Here is a 14261-nt window from a genome sequence, read left to right on the forward strand (position 1 = left end):
GTCATGCACGAGTCACAGTGCAAGTCGTGAGTTCGAGCGCTGCTCGTGGAGTGTGGAGGATGCTGCATAGCAAACCCAATTAATCGACGAGACCATCTCGCTTCCTTCCCCTTCACACTCTTGCACTCGCAAGCGGACTGCCACAATCTCTCTTGTCAATTGAGATCGAAGGGTACAACGGCTACAGCGGCGATTTCCCCCACCATGTCGTGCAGCTCTGCCGCTTCCACCAGTGCCAAATCTGGCCTGTCGGCAATCAGGTGCACGCACATTCCTCATCAAGTACCATACCTGCTAGGCCTCTCGCTACAAGAGCATCTCGTCTCCCGTCGAGCTCGAGCTCGCGAATTTCTCTCGCAGCAGCCTTCCCAGGGACCTCATTCCGGTCACAGCAAGCCTGCGGCATCATATGAGCGTGCTAGTAGCATAGCTCACACGGACCATCTTCTCTTGCTGGAGCACACACCCGTCTACACAGAAGGACGGAGGCAAAGCTCTACGGAGCTCAGCGGCAATGAACAAGAAGGCAACAGGCTTCGAGCTCTCGGCGCAGATTATGTACAGACACGGCGGGGCGGACTCGTCACGTATCATGGTCCTGGTCAGCTTGTAGGCTACCCCATCTGGGATATAGGCGCGATGGACGTGAGTTGCTGGCTGATGAGCTACGCTGTATCGCTTCAATGGCATCAGAGGTCGAGCCCAGCAGGATTTGAAATGCTCATCCACAGCCCACCTTGCTTTGCCCTGATCCCACAGCTTTCAACGCGCTGTTACGTGGATAAGATCCAGGCAGCCCTTACAAAGCTGCTTCACAGTGCGCCTTATCATCTATCCACCGTGCCAGCGCAGTCGGACGAGACGGGCGTGTGGTCCGACATTTCCCACAAGATAGCCTCCATTGGCATTCAGGTCCGTCATCGCATCACCTCTCACGGCTTTGCTTTGAACGTTGGCATGCACGTCTTGCCGTGGTTTGAACATATCGTAGCTTGCGGAATAGTGGGAAAGGGCATGACGAGCATAGAGCGGGAAAGGGCGCTGTTGATCAAGAGGGAAGAAGAAACTAGACCGGATAGAGGCGCAGCCGACAGCGTCGAAGAGGGCAGAGTGAAAGCTCTAGAAGAGCAAGCTGAGAGGCAAGGGCTGGTACAGCCCCAAGACTCCGGCCGCAGAGATCCTAGGGAGAGCGCGAAATTGTTCGTCGGGCCAGAGTCTCGGACAAAGGTCGAAGACGTTGTGCCAAACCTGGTCCAGCACTTCAGCAGCACATTCGGCAGGGAGATCATCCCTGCCCCGGCAACTCAATTCGTCTACCAAGCAGATGCTCAGGGAGTCTTGGCCGGTGTCACAGTCGATGGAGAAGACATCAATGTAACACAATGAAATGCGCTAGCTGTCAGAGACAATTCTTGGTGGCGTCTGGTGTCGGAACGAGGCCTTGATTCTATTGCACACTTGATTCTCATCCGGTCATCACACCGCGTGTAGTACATAGCAAGCTCGGAAGAGGATAGCGTGCGAATTCAGAAGCACGTGTATAAGTGGGTAACGCGTCGACCTCCTGCGCATGGATCATCGTCCTCCGCCAGCGGGATCTCTCCGCGCGCGTGGCACATACGGCTGCGTGCCTGGCGCAGACGACTCTCTTGACCTCGAGTAAGCCTGAGGCTCACCTCTCCGTGGAGGCGAAGCCGGTCCAGGCGCTCTGCTGCTGTACTCTGGCCCCGCATCTATGCGCTGGCCACTTTGGGGACGAGAACCTCCACCAGAAGGAGCTTGCGGCGCGGAACCGGTGATCCAGCCCCACGTCGAGGAACCCCAGCCAGCCTGCTGACTTTCGGAACCCGAAGTTTGACGGGCGTGTGGTGGCAGACCTTCACTGAAAGTCCTGCTGTTCGATCCTGCTGAGCCTGTTGACGGACTGATTGGACTCTGCAAAGAATCGCTTGAGAGGCTTCTGGCAGGACGCAGAAGAGGACGTACCTGCGATAGGACGCACACAAGTCAGACGAACCCAGTCGGCCTCGGAAAGTTGTGCGCGCTCGGCAGTCATCATGTGCATAGCACTCACCATCTCGGTGAACAGCGGGACCATGTCCGGCAAGATTTTGAGCTCAGGAGCGCGAGGTGGCTTCGCTTTCTTGCTCGCTCGGGTCAAAGCTGCTGAAGGACCGTCAGACGCCGAGGGCTCCGAGGTGAGAGGTGCAGGCGGCAGTGGTGGCAGATCTTTGTCTGCTGGCCTTGCTGTCAATTGAGACACACTGCGACCAGGCAGTGGAGGTCTCCATTTGCTCGCCTGCGCGCTGATTGAAGGCTGCTCTATCGAGGTTGCTGTCGTTGAGTTGCTCGATCGTGATGTTCGACCAATCGCATCGGAAAGAGCGGATCTGTCCTCAGATGTACGACTTGAAGACGGGGCGGTGTCGCTGTCGCTTGTCTCGCTACTCGCTCTCCTAGCCTCGCGCGACTCGTACCACTGTTCCTCTTCCTCGTCGTCTTCATCTTCGTCTTCGCCACCTTCACTGTCCCCATCGTCAAACTCCACTTCCGCTTCGATCTCTTCAATCTCGCCTGTGAAGGTATTGCCCACGCCCAAATTGTCCACCATCGCTGCGACGAATGCTTGGTCATCATCAACGAACCCGGAGCTTGCAGCGCTTCCGAGATCACCGCCACCCGCACCCATCAACTTCGTGGCTGCGCCCTCTACTTCCTTGTTGGCGAGTCTGCGCCTTAGCTTCAGCTCACGAACCATCTTGATTCTGTAGGCATGTACGACGATGGCATCGATCTCGGCCAAAGCAGCGCGTCGCTCTGCGCCGCCTGCAGGCATGCAGATCTCCAAGTCCACTTGTCCAACGCCGCGCCGTGTTAGAGTACCTTTTGGCTGTTGAGGCTGGAAACTTTGCTGGTAGGCTTTTGGAGTGGTCAAATCGATGACTCTTTCTGCCTTTGCAGAGGCACTGCTATTCGGCCCCTCGTCAGGTCCGCGAACAAAGTTGATGAACAGCTCGATCCAGTGCATGAGACCATCAAAGAGGCCAGAGCCCTTCGAATGTACTTCGTGCACAAAGTGATAGAAACGCCCTTCATGCCGTCCTACCAGGTCGATAAAGACCTGCACTGTGCGTTGAGGGTCTACGTAGCTCACTGATGTCGCGGTGTGTTCGTCAGCAACGCGACTACACCAAGAGGCAAAGCTCAATGGACTCACACTCCTCGTGGCCCTCAACAGTACGGATCAGGTCGTTGATGAAGGCTTGCAGATCAGACAAGCTGTCAGCGATGTTGGCAGCCTTGTAGACTTGAGCTAGAGGCGAGTAGAAGATGGTGACAATATCCTTGAGCAGTTCGGAAGTAACGCCCTGGCATTGACAAGATCGAGTCGGCTGCGTGTGAGCCCGCTGTCGCGTGGGGAACACGACATTCGACTCACTTCAAAGATCAAGCTGATCATTTGTTCTTTGTCGCGAAGGCGGGTCAAGCATCGCAAGTAGATGTGTAAATCTTCGTAAAGCCAGGCGTCGGGCGCCACGGCATCGGGCCCTTGATCTTCCTCGCCGCGACCCAGATTTGCACGATACTGCTTGTAGACCTCATAAGCTCTGCTTGCCCTCACCACTCGCGTGATTTGAGGTCTCGTCAAAGGTGCGGTACCTGCTGGTGGAGACCTCAGGATGCACGTGAGAATGTCGAGCCTCTCCGATTTAGCTTGAGCCTTCAGAGCTCTTTGATATTCTACTGGCGCATTGACGAATGCTTTGACCCTCTCGCACAAGTCTTCGTCCTCTATTTTGCCTTTGACGGCCATCAACATGCGTTCCAGCTCTCTAACCTCTTCTTGCATGCTGCTTGTAAACATACGCTGCAGTAGGCTCCTCTGTCCAAAAGGTTGAGCCAAGAACAAGTCGATGACCGATCGGATCATCGATACTGGATTGGAGATGCGCAGAATGCCCCTCAGCATGAAATATGGCATAAGACCGTGGATGCGCTTCAGCTGAGCGAAGAGGTCCGATGATGTGTCGGTGCCCATGAACAAGTGGAAGAGGGTGCTGGCAGCACTGATACGGCCCCAAGAAAGCAGAGCTCGATAGCTTTCGGGCAGTTCCTCAATATTCGGCGTGTGCTTGATGGTGCTAAAAACTCGAGTAAGACCGTCGCGTTGCACAAGATCGGACTTGAAAGCTGAGATGTGCTCGCGTAACTCTGATATCCTGCGGCTGGCTTCACTGGCAAATCTGCCTGCCTCATCTTCGCGCACAGCGTCCAGAGCCTCTCTAGCTGCCACATCCTCAACCTCTGCAGAGGACAGGGTCGTCGCATCCTCGAGCAAGAAGGAGGATAAAGCTGCAGAGTCTGCAACTGAAGGAATGGCCAAGAGGGAGCGGACATACGCTCGAAGGGTGAGCCGGTTCTTCTCTCTAGCGAGCGGAGCTGCTGAGGCTGCCGCTGGCCTGCTAAAAGGCTGTGCGATCTGCCCGGGAAGAGGAGGCGGCACTTCGCTATCGTCCCGAGCTCGACCACTGAATTCGTGTCCGCGAGTAGCTGCGTGCGCAGCTGCTCGTGAGGAGAGCCCTGCTCCAGAGCTCAGCGTCCGTTGTCTAGGCTGCGGATGGCTGGATATGTCTTCAAGATTCACTCCTCCAAACTGCAGAGAATTATCAATCACAGCGTCCCCATCGTTAAATTGACTGCCTCCGACAGTGCCCGCAAATTGCGTCCCTCTCCTGTCCTTTGCTGGCGGTCTTCCAATGTCTTCTCCAGGAAACTCTAGCTTCAGGGTGTCGGCAAGCCTTGCAAAGTCGCCATAACGGCGACTGACGAATACATCGGGAAAGTCTTGGCGCCGTGTTCGGATAAGAAACTCGTCGTGAATTTTGCTGCGAGCCAGTCTGGAAGGCTTGGTTTTGACTGTTCTGACACCAACGACATTCACATCAAAGCCGGCCTGCTCGCTCGCGAGACCGGCTAGAGCAGCCTTCATCCTGGCTTGAGCCGCCGCCATCCTCTCCCGGTCCTGCGGTGCGATGGTCAAAACCTCTTCCTGCACGCCTTGCACGTGCACTGCCGCTCCAACAAGTAATGTGACCCATTTCGCGATCTTGTTGCTGAGCCTCTTGCGCTTGCTGACCTCCCCTTCTTCTGGAGTCATGCCGCTGATGTTCCGCTCAAGAAAGCGAGTCACAAATACTTGTACCTTCTCGGGCCAGAAGTTGGCGGGTGCAGATCGCAGGAAAGGGAAAGTGACGACGAAGTGGTGGAAGAGGAAGCGGAGGATAGGAACGTCGGCTCGCGTCACAGCGGCAGAGGGCGAGAAGGGAGGCCCGAAGGAGGAGAGTGCATCTGCGAATGAGGACCAGAAGATATGCTCAGCGTTGTTTCTGACTCGCTGGTTGCCGATAGGTTTACCGCAGCATACTGACCTTTCTGACTGAGGCTCTTGATCTCTCTCTCTGCCTGCAGCTGTACCAAGGTCTTCTTCAAGTAGTGCGCTCTCAGCGGAGTCAGCTTTAGGGGATCTTGCGAATCTCGCAGTCTTGGTATACGATTCGCAATGCCTTCCAAAGAGTCGTCCCTACTACTCTGAGCATCGTCGAGAGCGTGGCCCGCGTGCTCGAAAGCTGCGTCTGGCGCTTGGCTTGCTGTTTTTGATGCCATGTCTGGAGAATGATTTGAGGATCTTGTGCCCAGCCTTGAACCGCCACGGAGGACGTCCTGGGTGATCGGGAGGAAGGCCAAGCTTGATCGGTCGCGAGGAGGGGTGTCAGGCGCGTGCTCATGGTCAGAAGGAGGCTTGACTCTGCGACAGGGTCTCGCGGCTAGAGGAACCGCATGGATGCTCCAAGGATGCACGGACAGCAGCTGTCAGCACAATCGGTCGAGCACGTTGCATTTCGCGGCGTGTGGCGCATCCGGACGCGCAGCATGCGGGCAGCAAGGTGTGGAGGCGACGCAGCAGGTCGCGCCCGCACAGCCACAGAGCCCGCAACGCGGCGGCACATCTGCTTGCCACCTCTGACCTACGGCCTATAGAGATGAACATGCGATTTGATTGGCAAACTTGATGTGAGATCGGGTCCATTATCATTCAAGGTCTCGGTATGATTCACGACCAACGCCCTTTCACACTTCAGCATTCCTCACGCTCTGCGCTGAGGTCAGCATCGTGCAAGGACGCTCTAGAAACAATCTCAGACACGGATGGCAAAGCATTCAAATCACACTGTGGATTTGTAATTGAGAATGTCAGACCTCCGCAAGATCGTAGGCATGATGCCTTTCAAAACACGAACGGTTGTTCGGAAGCTACCTGTCCCTTCGATCTCACCCTCGAGGACTGCGCTCGCGTTCAGCATAGCGATGGTCCCTTCTTTCGTGTCCAGGTCGCTCTTGGCGTCTCTCATCATACTCTTGGTCCCGCGGTCTTCTATATTCATGATTCCTTCTAGTGTCAGCATACCTTTGATTGTACTCGCTTCGATCTTCAGGCCGTCGTCTGTCTCGGTCTCTGTCGCCTGCGTGAGGATGATCGCGATGAGATCTCCTATCATTGTCTCGTCCCTGCTGAGAGCCTCCGTATTCGTGTCGCCTGTGCGAATTTCCACCTCGTCCGTAGGAATCGTGTCGATCGCGCTGCGCGAGGTACCTGCGGTCGTCTCTAGTCCTCGAAGGGGCATCACGCCTCGGAAGATCATGGCGCTGACCACGGCTCTGATCATAGTGCGTCCGACTGCCCTCGGCACGGGCAGAGCTAGACCCCGCACGACTTTTTGTTCGTTGTTGCATCCAGCTTTGGTGCAGCTTGCCGACCGATTGCGAGAAATCTACCCATATCCTTCGATCGTCGACGAGGACATTCTGCATCTTAAAGTAAGCCTACAGGTCCCCGCAGTAAAGATCGGTCTTGACTGTCAGGAGCTGATCTGCGTACTACCCTACGATTCCAACGGGCTCTGCGTCTCGCTTTCACTTGGACGCACCTGTTCCGCCTGCTCACGCTCATCGAATTCAATGAACGCATACTGAAGACTGTCTCCGGTCTGATAGGCCACAAGAAGAACACAGGTCAGAGAGAGAGACTGCTGAATCAGAATCTCCAACACCATCGCTGCACTCACTTTGCGATCCCTGATGACTTCACAGCTCATGATCACACCGAACCTCGAGAAGATCAACTGGAGATCCTCGCTCCGAGTGACGGGATTGAGCTTGCAGACGAAGAGCACGTTTTCCGGAGGTCTGACGTCCGCATGAGGCAGATCACCGACCATCTCCAGAGTCAAAGCTGCAGCTGAAGAGTCTGCTTTCCGCTTTTCCCTCTCCACCTCTTCCGCTGGACGGGTAGAGGGGTCTACAAGCTCTTCAGACGCATCTGCTCGGGCGTTCAGAAGCTGGGAAGGCGTGGGCGAGGGAGTGCGGCTTGGGGGAACGTAGCCCGGAGGGTCTGAGAATGGATCCTCTGGAGCATAAGGTGGTGTTGCGCATCGTTAGCGTAGTCATCTTGGCACTTTAATACCCTCCTAAACTCCGTGCACTCACCAAGGATTTCGACGTGCTTGATACGAATATCCAGCAGGGGTCTTCCTTTCTCATCCACATAGGCAGTGTTGATGCGGTCCAGCGCACCGCCTTCCTCCTGTCCCTCTACGACATTCCCAAACACTGCATGCTTGCCATCTAAATACGAAGCATCGTCCGTCAAGCAGATGAAGAATTGAGATCCAGCCAGCCCTTCCTCCTCGTCCTGACCATCTGCGCTTGGTCCATTGATTGGAGAAAGCGCAAACGATACAGTACCCCTGCGGTGGTTGAGCTGCTCTTCTTTCCTGAGCACAAAGTAGGGCTGCTTGCTGTATGCGGGGTTGTCGGGAGGCAACGTGTTCCAGAAACACACGCCGCCTCTTCCATCCTGCTTGGAAGAAGGATCGCCGGCTTGAGCCAAAAAGTCTCTCTGCACCGAGAAGAACGAGTTGAAATTGTACTTCTTTGCTGCTCCAAGCTTGAGAAAGTTTTCGCACGCTTTGGGAGCCAGTTTCGTCTCTAGATCAATCTAGTGTTTGAAAGCGAGACAAGAGGAGGGAGTGGCACTGTCAGAGAGCACGAGCGGTTTGACGATCACATACTGCCTGATCGACCGCTCAACAGCCACTTACCACGATGTCCCCGACTGAGGTCTCGAGAAGAACAGACATGACAGCCTAGCTGTGTGAGCGAGCAGGCTCGAAAGAGAATCCGCGCCGCCGAAACGTCAGGAGCGAAATTCCCAGCAGGTCCGAAGTGAGGATGGAGGAAGCGATCAGAATGAGAAGCGCTTGTGGACGAAGGCTCAGCAGCTGCAGACCCGTGACTCTTGCGTGTCTGCAGTTCTTGGACGTACGCGATGCGCGCGCGCTACCAGCGCCTCCTCCACCTTAGTTGGAATCCGTGGTGAGTGCATGGGCCCTGCGAGAGCCGCGACATGACCTTCGCCTCTTCCGTCATCACTCACCTTCTCCGCAACTCCCACGACGCAGTCTCGTCAGCATATGCCGACAGATGGGATGATCCGTATCGCAAACCAGACTTGAAAGTGTCGAAGAAGCAACGCATTGGCTTGAAGTCCGCCGCCATGGCTCTGCCTTACAATCGACCCAACGCCCCAGCCATCTTCTTTCGAGATCCTGAATACCTCGCCAACACCGGTCTCACACGCCTCACGGCCCTCGAATACTTTTCCCATTCATCTTTTTTCGACAAGAGATGCACCAACGAGGTGCTGCGCATGCAGAATTTGGCCAGGCTGGGCGCAAACGCAGCGCGAAGAGACCCCAAAGAGCTTCAACTGGAGTTGAGAAAGTTCAGAGGTATCGAGTTTGTTCTAGCTGAGTCTTTGGATGGAGCGGAGACAAGTACAAAAGGAGCGGTATCCCTGAATGCGGGCCCCCAATCTGGGTCAGCGGCCTCGGACCTTTTCATCGTTCACAAACGCTTAAGAGAGGGATCAGAGGACAGCCAAGTCAAGCTTCTGCAGGTCTACTTCATCCTCAGCGGAGACATCATGCGAGCACCAGATCTGTATCGTCTGGTTGGTGGAAGACTTGTGAGTGTTAGCAGCATGGTGCAACCTCGCGGCGACCTTCTCAGACGGCACTGCGAGACAAACCTTGGCGCTCATTGTTCTTGACCATCACCTCGCACTCACTCGGCACGCCGCGACGCTCAACCAAAGCTCTCGGCTCTCACGTCAATGCAGAGCTCATTGAGGACCGCATACACTGCTCTGCCTCCCTTTGATCCAATTCGCGGCGTAAGCTGGCAACTGGCGCCACCGCGAGATGAAACGGGCGCGGAGAGCGAAGACTCCGATGATGACGGCTTGCGCGCAGGAAGAACGCGTAGGCAGAGCGGGCAAGGTTCCTCAGATACTTCGTCAAGCTCCGATTCCGAAAGCTCAGGCGATGAAACGAAGGCGGGCGGCGGACGAGATGCTCAAGATAGTCACGTTGTCAAGCAAGAAGACCATGAAGGTAGCTCAGGCATCATTGTCGAAATATCTGGGGGAACGAAGGAGCAGGCGAGTGGTCAAGTCGCGAGGAAGAGCTCATCGCCACCCAAGGGTGGCCCACGGCGGTCGTCCAGATCTGCTACAGCAGCGGCGCAAGATGCAGAGTCGGACGGAATGGAAGCTGAAGATGAGATGTCCGCGACGGCATCTGCGGGAATAGCGGGCAGGAGACAAAGCACGAGGAGCGCGGGAAAGCGCAAGCGTTGATCCGCAGAGCCCTTGCTCGGCCTTCGCACACACCTCGGCTCGAGACCACTTCATCTGTACATTAGCTCGCTTCGATTGTGAATGATCAAAATGAGGTATCCGTTCATCGCGCTTCTTTGCCCAAGCCGGAACCTTCGAGCTGAGACACAGCATTGCTCTGAGATCATCCGTCATTTAGATTCACGATGCAACGAACGGGTTCAGTATGCACTAAGAGCTCGATAAAGGGAAAGCAAAGGGATAGCAAGAATGTCAATGAAAACCGAGAGCGACATATCTGTGTGCGGACAAGATTGTGATGTATTGGATGGAGTGAATGAATGTGAGAGCGACGACTCTGTAAGGAAGGCAAATTACGTGTCATCATCTAGCCAAAAATGGACAACGAAGCAGGCGAGCGCGGAATCGCGAGAGTTTCGAGAAAGAGTCGAGACAGGAACGCGGGCTCGGCGGAGCTCGACGAGGCAGCCTCTTTATTCTTGTCGGACAGGAACTGCGCTCTTTGCCTAGCGCGCATAGCCCACCTGAGGTTCAGGCGCGGCTCCACTCTTGCCGTGGCGCGATCCCTTCGACTTGCCCAATCGACCAAAGATGGAGCCTTGACGCCCAAGGTTGCCAGTCGAAGGCTGGATCTCTCCTCCTGGCGCCTCGGGCGCAGACCCGTAAGCTTCGATCTCTATGTTGGGTGTGCCTGCGGGGCTGACCGAAGAGCTGCTGCCACCCTCGGGGTTGTCGTAAGCTCCACGAGGCCTCAATGTGCCGTGTCGACCAAGGTTGCTTGCTTGGCGTTGCGTCGAGGCGCCATACCCTCCCATGTAGCTTGTCCCATCCGCGCCCATAGGAGGCGTGGATGGCGAATGACGATGGGCAGCCCCAGCTCCTCTTCGAGAGTTGCCACGGCCCATGGCTGCCAGCTCGACGTCCGATGCATCCGGTGGTGGGACATTAGGATTCTCTGCGGCAGCGCAAGGGTGGCGATCATGTCAGAGGGATGTGCAACGCTCGGAACCTGCGCCCGTGCTCTGCGCACCACGTCTTGGATTCCTCCCGCGAAGGCTTGTGCCTTGGCTGATTTCACTCACGACGTGCGCTCTTGACGCGCTTGAGGAGGCTCTTGCTTCGTTTCGGAGCCTCAGACCCACCAACTTTGCTCCAGTCGCGCTCTGGGAAGGGACTGACGCCAGCGTGATCGACACCTGCAGGACTACCATCGTCATTGAGATCACCGGGCTTGCGACCAGACATGACTGCTTCCATGTCGTAGACAGAGCTTGCACGGCTGCTTGTACCGCTCGGAACGGCTAGGCCAGAAGAATTCTTGCTTGTCTTCGCCTGTCTCTCCTTCGCGGCTGGGGAAGCGAAGTCTTGCCACGGCTCGCTGGCTACACCCCAAATCTCAGCGTGGGGATTGGCTGCGTCGCTATGAGTGTCGTGCGATTGATCTCCCCAAGCACTGCTTGGCGCATCAGAGGGGCGTCTTGAGCCGCTCGGGATGCTTTCGGCGGTAGGCGTGCTGGCATTGTTGCCACCCGCGTACAAAGCCGGTACCACGCGTGTGTCGTGATCATTGAAGCTGTCGTTCTGACTGAGCTTTCGAAGAGTGCCTTGGGCGAATTCAGAGAGGTTGCCTTGCTTCCCATTGGCGTTAGGACGCGAAGAAGCTGCCTGACCTCCGCCACGAACCACTGGTTTGCCTGTAACTGGGTCGATGTTTGGATCAAAAGCGCCAACAGGCGCCCTACGAGCATGACGGTTGGCATGCGGGGTGCAAGCGTCGTAGGGGCTGTCGTGATGGAACACTGTGGAGGGATTAGGTTTAGATGCGAGTTCAGTCGACAGATCACCAGATGACTCCAACCTCCAGAATGCCGTGCGTAGTCGCGTGCTCTTCAGCGGATGACACTCACAGCTAGCTCCATACAGACCGGTGGAATCCAAGCGGTCAATGACGTCCATGCGGGAAGACTTGCTCTCGTGCTTGCTCATCTCTTCGCGCATGCGCTTTTCTTTCTCACGGCGCTTTGCCTCCTTCTCCTCGGTGGTTTGGCGCCTGAAGGCGTTCGCAAATCTTGCTCCCATGCCCCCGCTTTTAGGTGGAGCTGTAGGCGGGGCGGAAGCCAAAGGGTCGTAGCTGTCCTTGGTGGGAACCCCGGGAGGGGCAGAAGCGGTCGTCATTGGTGAAGCTCCAGCGTAATAAGCGCCACTGCCGTCAGCAGCTCGTGCGTGGGTAGATGCTGGGTCGCTGTTGTCGACCGTGACCACGTCAGATAGCGCTGCAAGCACAGCGGCGTGCTGTTGTCTTCCTGATCCGGTAGCAGCTAGTGAAGGTTTGGACAAAAACAGGTAAGGTGTCGGCGCTTAGCTGAACGGGCAATGGTGATTCGCAATCAAAATGTCCGAGCAACGCAGTTCCGCTCGGAATCGGTCCACGTGAATCACTTGACGAACCATGCGACAATATGAAACAACTTGGCCAACCGAAAGGTCGCACGTGTGCCAGGTGTTACCACCGAATGAAAGGTAGCGGTTCCAAATGAGGCGGCGCAGACGGATCGGCGCCCACGTTCTCACGAATCGCGCAGCAGATATTGGCCAAGATAAGGGATACGTGCTGCCTGCTCCCTGGTGCGAGATCGACTCAGCAGTACTGCTCGTCGTTTCTCATCCACACTGCGCACTCGCAAAGCCTCTAGTTGGACTTTCGTAAAAACCCTTTTGCCCTCGTGGCACACCTCTTGGTTCATCGTGCGAGTGAACATTGCCCGGACTGAAAGGCCAAGGCCAAAGCGGTTCTGGTAAGGGCATACTACTCACCCATGTTCGCGAAGGCTCCGTCCTGCAGGGTTGCCAAGACTTGGGTGCCAAGGACACGCGGACTAGCAGGGTCTTGCCTTTGCTGGGTGGTGGCTGCGGGCCTGCCCTCTTGGCAGGTCTTATATCTAGCGGGGGAGGTTTCGAGGGCAGCGATGAGGTGTGTGCACAACGAAGGCCTGACGTGGTGGTGGCGATGGTGGAAGAAGGGACAGTTGATTGCATGGACGGACCTCCAAGGATGAGCAACGCCAGCAGCTAGCTTCAAAATGAGCTTTGGTGATCTTTGGCCTGTCCGCGCCATACGCCGCTCGCGGGAGCAGCAGCAGCCATGCAGCCATGCATGCATCAAGCTTGCACGCGCGCGCTATACCGGCCACACCTGCCTATATAGATGGTATGGTATGGGTTATACATGCGTGCAGTGCACACTGTGTTGCAGCGCGGACGAATTCACTCTCTAGCACGCGGCGTTAGGCAAATGGCCCATACGCACTTAATTTCTGCACATCCGGTCTTGTAAGTGGCAAATCACACTGGTGATGTGCCCCCCGGAGACTCGCTACCGCGGCTACTATGCTGATCGCGATCGTGACTGGTGCGGTGCCACTTTGACTACAACGCGCGGCGGGCTCTTACTCTTGCTTGCTCTTTGATTCAAAATTGGGAAGCGGGTCAAGATTCACGATTTTGATCGTGACTGCTTTGTGTCCATCATATAGCTATATACACTCTGGGCGAGCCATGAGCATGGCTTATGAGCAGTGTGCATGCAGACTCGCGCAGCCTGGCATATGATGCAAACATTCAAGATTAGGCTCTATAAATCAAGGTTATGCATTCAGTCAAGAGTAGTACAGAAGTCCTCAGGTTCGACCCGTGATTCTTGATTGGGGATGTACGCGGAGCTCCTAGCTGTCGGCAAATTCCAGCAGGCAGGGCTCTTACACCCTCCATTCGTGATTTTGATTCGAAATGGATGAGTCTGTAATCACGAATGTCTGCCGCATGTCCTCAAATTTTGAATTGAATGCTGACTCTCGACTCGACTCTTGACTCTTCATCTCGTGAACAGGCGTCATGCATATATCTGGGCAGTCGGAGCGGAGTGTAATCCGGCCTAGTCATGTTCAAGTCTGCCAAGAGGCCGCACCTTTGAAATCACTAAATCACTAGATGTCGGCTCAAAGACTTGAGTCTTAATCACACATGCGATGATAAAGGCAGCCAGCCAGCCAGCCTTTGCTTTGACTCTTGACTCGGGAACATGACGCTTAATTTTTAGCATCCAAGGAAGTCAAGTGCTGAGGGCAAGCCGTTGAAGAGCGCTGCATGTAGACCGCTCAGAGCAGAACATACCTCAGCATCTACGGACCAGATTCCGGCACCGCACCAGTGTAAGAGTTCAAAGTCTGCTACCGGTGTCCGTCACCACACTCAAGACTACAACTTACGATCAAAAGAAGTTGGAATCAAGACAAGAGGTGCACCAGCATCGTTGCCCGGCCACCATTCACGACGCAGGATTCAGATTCGTGATTGGTCCGCCACGCCCAAAGCGCAGAAATGAGCACGCGCTAAAGCAAGCGGCAGGCCCCTCTGCACCTCCCGCGTAGCGCCCAGCAGCAGCAAGCTGAAGGTGAGATGGTCCTGCAAGACTAGCTGCTCCATTGCCCTCAGCAGTCGCTCGCAA

At 55.7% G+C, this 14261-nt stretch overlaps 5 protein-coding genes across 5 annotated transcripts; 2 read left to right on the forward strand and 3 right to left on the reverse strand.

The window, feature by feature from the left end:
- Window positions 1-109: 109 nt before the first annotated feature.
- Window positions 110-1542, forward strand: IE81DRAFT_313819 (lipoyltransferase). Its single transcript, XM_025512494.1, has 2 exons — window positions 110-645; window positions 760-1542. Exons 1-2 carry the CDS (start codon window positions 205-207, stop codon window positions 1384-1386), a joined length of 1068 nt encoding a protein of 355 aa, XP_025369445.1. The 5' UTR covers window positions 110-204; the 3' UTR covers window positions 1387-1542.
- On the reverse strand, window positions 1368-5822 carry IE81DRAFT_323610 (hypothetical protein). Its single transcript, XM_025514002.1, has 5 exons — window positions 5430-5822; window positions 3440-5349; window positions 3218-3368; window positions 2075-3153; window positions 1368-1986 (listed from the first exon to the last, which is right to left on the reverse strand). The coding sequence occupies exons 1-5, from the start codon at window positions 5662-5664 to the stop codon at window positions 1576-1578; spliced, it is 3786 nt and encodes a 1261-aa protein (XP_025369446.1). The 5' UTR covers window positions 5665-5822; the 3' UTR covers window positions 1368-1575.
- Window positions 5823-6075: 253 nt separating this feature from the next.
- IE81DRAFT_323612 (cyclophilin-like protein) lies at window positions 6076-8312 on the reverse strand. The gene is made up of 5 exons (XM_025514003.1): window positions 8160-8312; window positions 7546-8056; window positions 7125-7465; window positions 6987-7046; window positions 6076-6882 (listed from the first exon to the last, which is right to left on the reverse strand). Exons 1-5 carry the CDS (start codon window positions 8196-8198, stop codon window positions 6331-6333), a joined length of 1503 nt encoding a protein of 500 aa, XP_025369447.1. The 5' UTR covers window positions 8199-8312; the 3' UTR covers window positions 6076-6330.
- A 302-nt stretch (window positions 8313-8614) lies between these two features.
- IE81DRAFT_290525 (hypothetical protein) lies at window positions 8615-9169 on the forward strand (the record flags this gene model as incomplete). The annotated part of the gene is made up of 2 exons (XM_025511853.1): window positions 8615-8894; window positions 8943-9169. The coding sequence occupies 2 exons, from the start codon at window positions 8615-8617 to the stop codon at window positions 9167-9169; spliced, it is 507 nt and encodes a 168-aa protein (XP_025369448.1).
- A 928-nt stretch (window positions 9170-10097) lies between these two features.
- IE81DRAFT_137073 (hypothetical protein) lies at window positions 10098-12175 on the reverse strand. The gene is made up of 3 exons (XM_025510314.1): window positions 11665-12175; window positions 10840-11556; window positions 10098-10712 (listed from the first exon to the last, which is right to left on the reverse strand). The coding sequence occupies exons 1-3, from the start codon at window positions 11930-11932 to the stop codon at window positions 10264-10266; spliced, it is 1434 nt and encodes a 477-aa protein (XP_025369449.1). The 5' UTR covers window positions 11933-12175; the 3' UTR covers window positions 10098-10263.
- Window positions 12176-14261: the final 2086 nt, after the last annotated feature.

Source organism: Ceraceosorus guamensis (assembly GCF_003144195.1).
Source record: "Ceraceosorus guamensis strain MCA 4658 unplaced genomic scaffold IE81scaffold_31, whole genome shotgun sequence".
Taxonomy (NCBI): Eukaryota; Fungi; Basidiomycota; class Exobasidiomycetes; order Ceraceosorales; family Ceraceosoraceae; genus Ceraceosorus; species Ceraceosorus guamensis.

Coding starts and splice junctions, on each gene's coding strand:
- IE81DRAFT_313819 (XM_025512494.1), top strand. CDS start 205: ATGTCGTGCAGCTCTGCCGCTTCCACCAGTGCCAAATCTGGCCTGTCG. Junction 646..759: donor GGGATATAGGCGCGATGGAC/GTGAGTTGCTGG, acceptor CTGATCCCACAG/CTTTCAACGCGCTGTTACGT.
- IE81DRAFT_323610 (XM_025514002.1), bottom strand. CDS start 5,664: ATGGCATCAAAAACAGCAAGCCAAGCGCCAGACGCAGCTTTCGAGCAC. Junction 3,369..3,439: donor TGATCAGCTTGATCTTTGAA/GTGAGTCGAATG, acceptor TGTCAATGCCAG/GGCGTTACTTCCGAACTGCT. Junction 3,154..3,217: donor TGTTGAGGGCCACGAGGAGT/GTGAGTCCATTG, acceptor CCGCGACATCAG/TGAGCTACGTAGACCCTCAA.
- IE81DRAFT_323612 (XM_025514003.1), bottom strand. CDS start 8,198: ATGTCTGTTCTTCTCGAGACCTCAGTCGGGGACATCGTG. Junction 8,057..8,159: donor CCTCAGTCGGGGACATCGTG/GTAAGTGGCTGT, acceptor TTCAAACACTAG/ATTGATCTAGAGACGAAACT. Junction 7,466..7,545: donor CAAGCACGTCGAAATCCTTG/GTGAGTGCACGG, acceptor CTTATGCTCCAG/AGGATCCATTCTCAGACCCT.
- IE81DRAFT_137073 (XM_025510314.1), bottom strand. CDS start 11,932: ATGACGACCGCTTCTGCCCCTCCCGGGGTTCCCACCAAGGACAGCTAC. Junction 11,557..11,664: donor CGGTCTGTATGGAGCTAGCT/GTGAGTGTCATC, acceptor ATCCCTCCACAG/TGTTCCATCACGACAGCCCC. Junction 10,713..10,839: donor GCGCGTCAAGAGCGCACGTC/GTGAGTGAAATC, acceptor GCGCTGCCGCAG/AGAATCCTAATGTCCCACCA.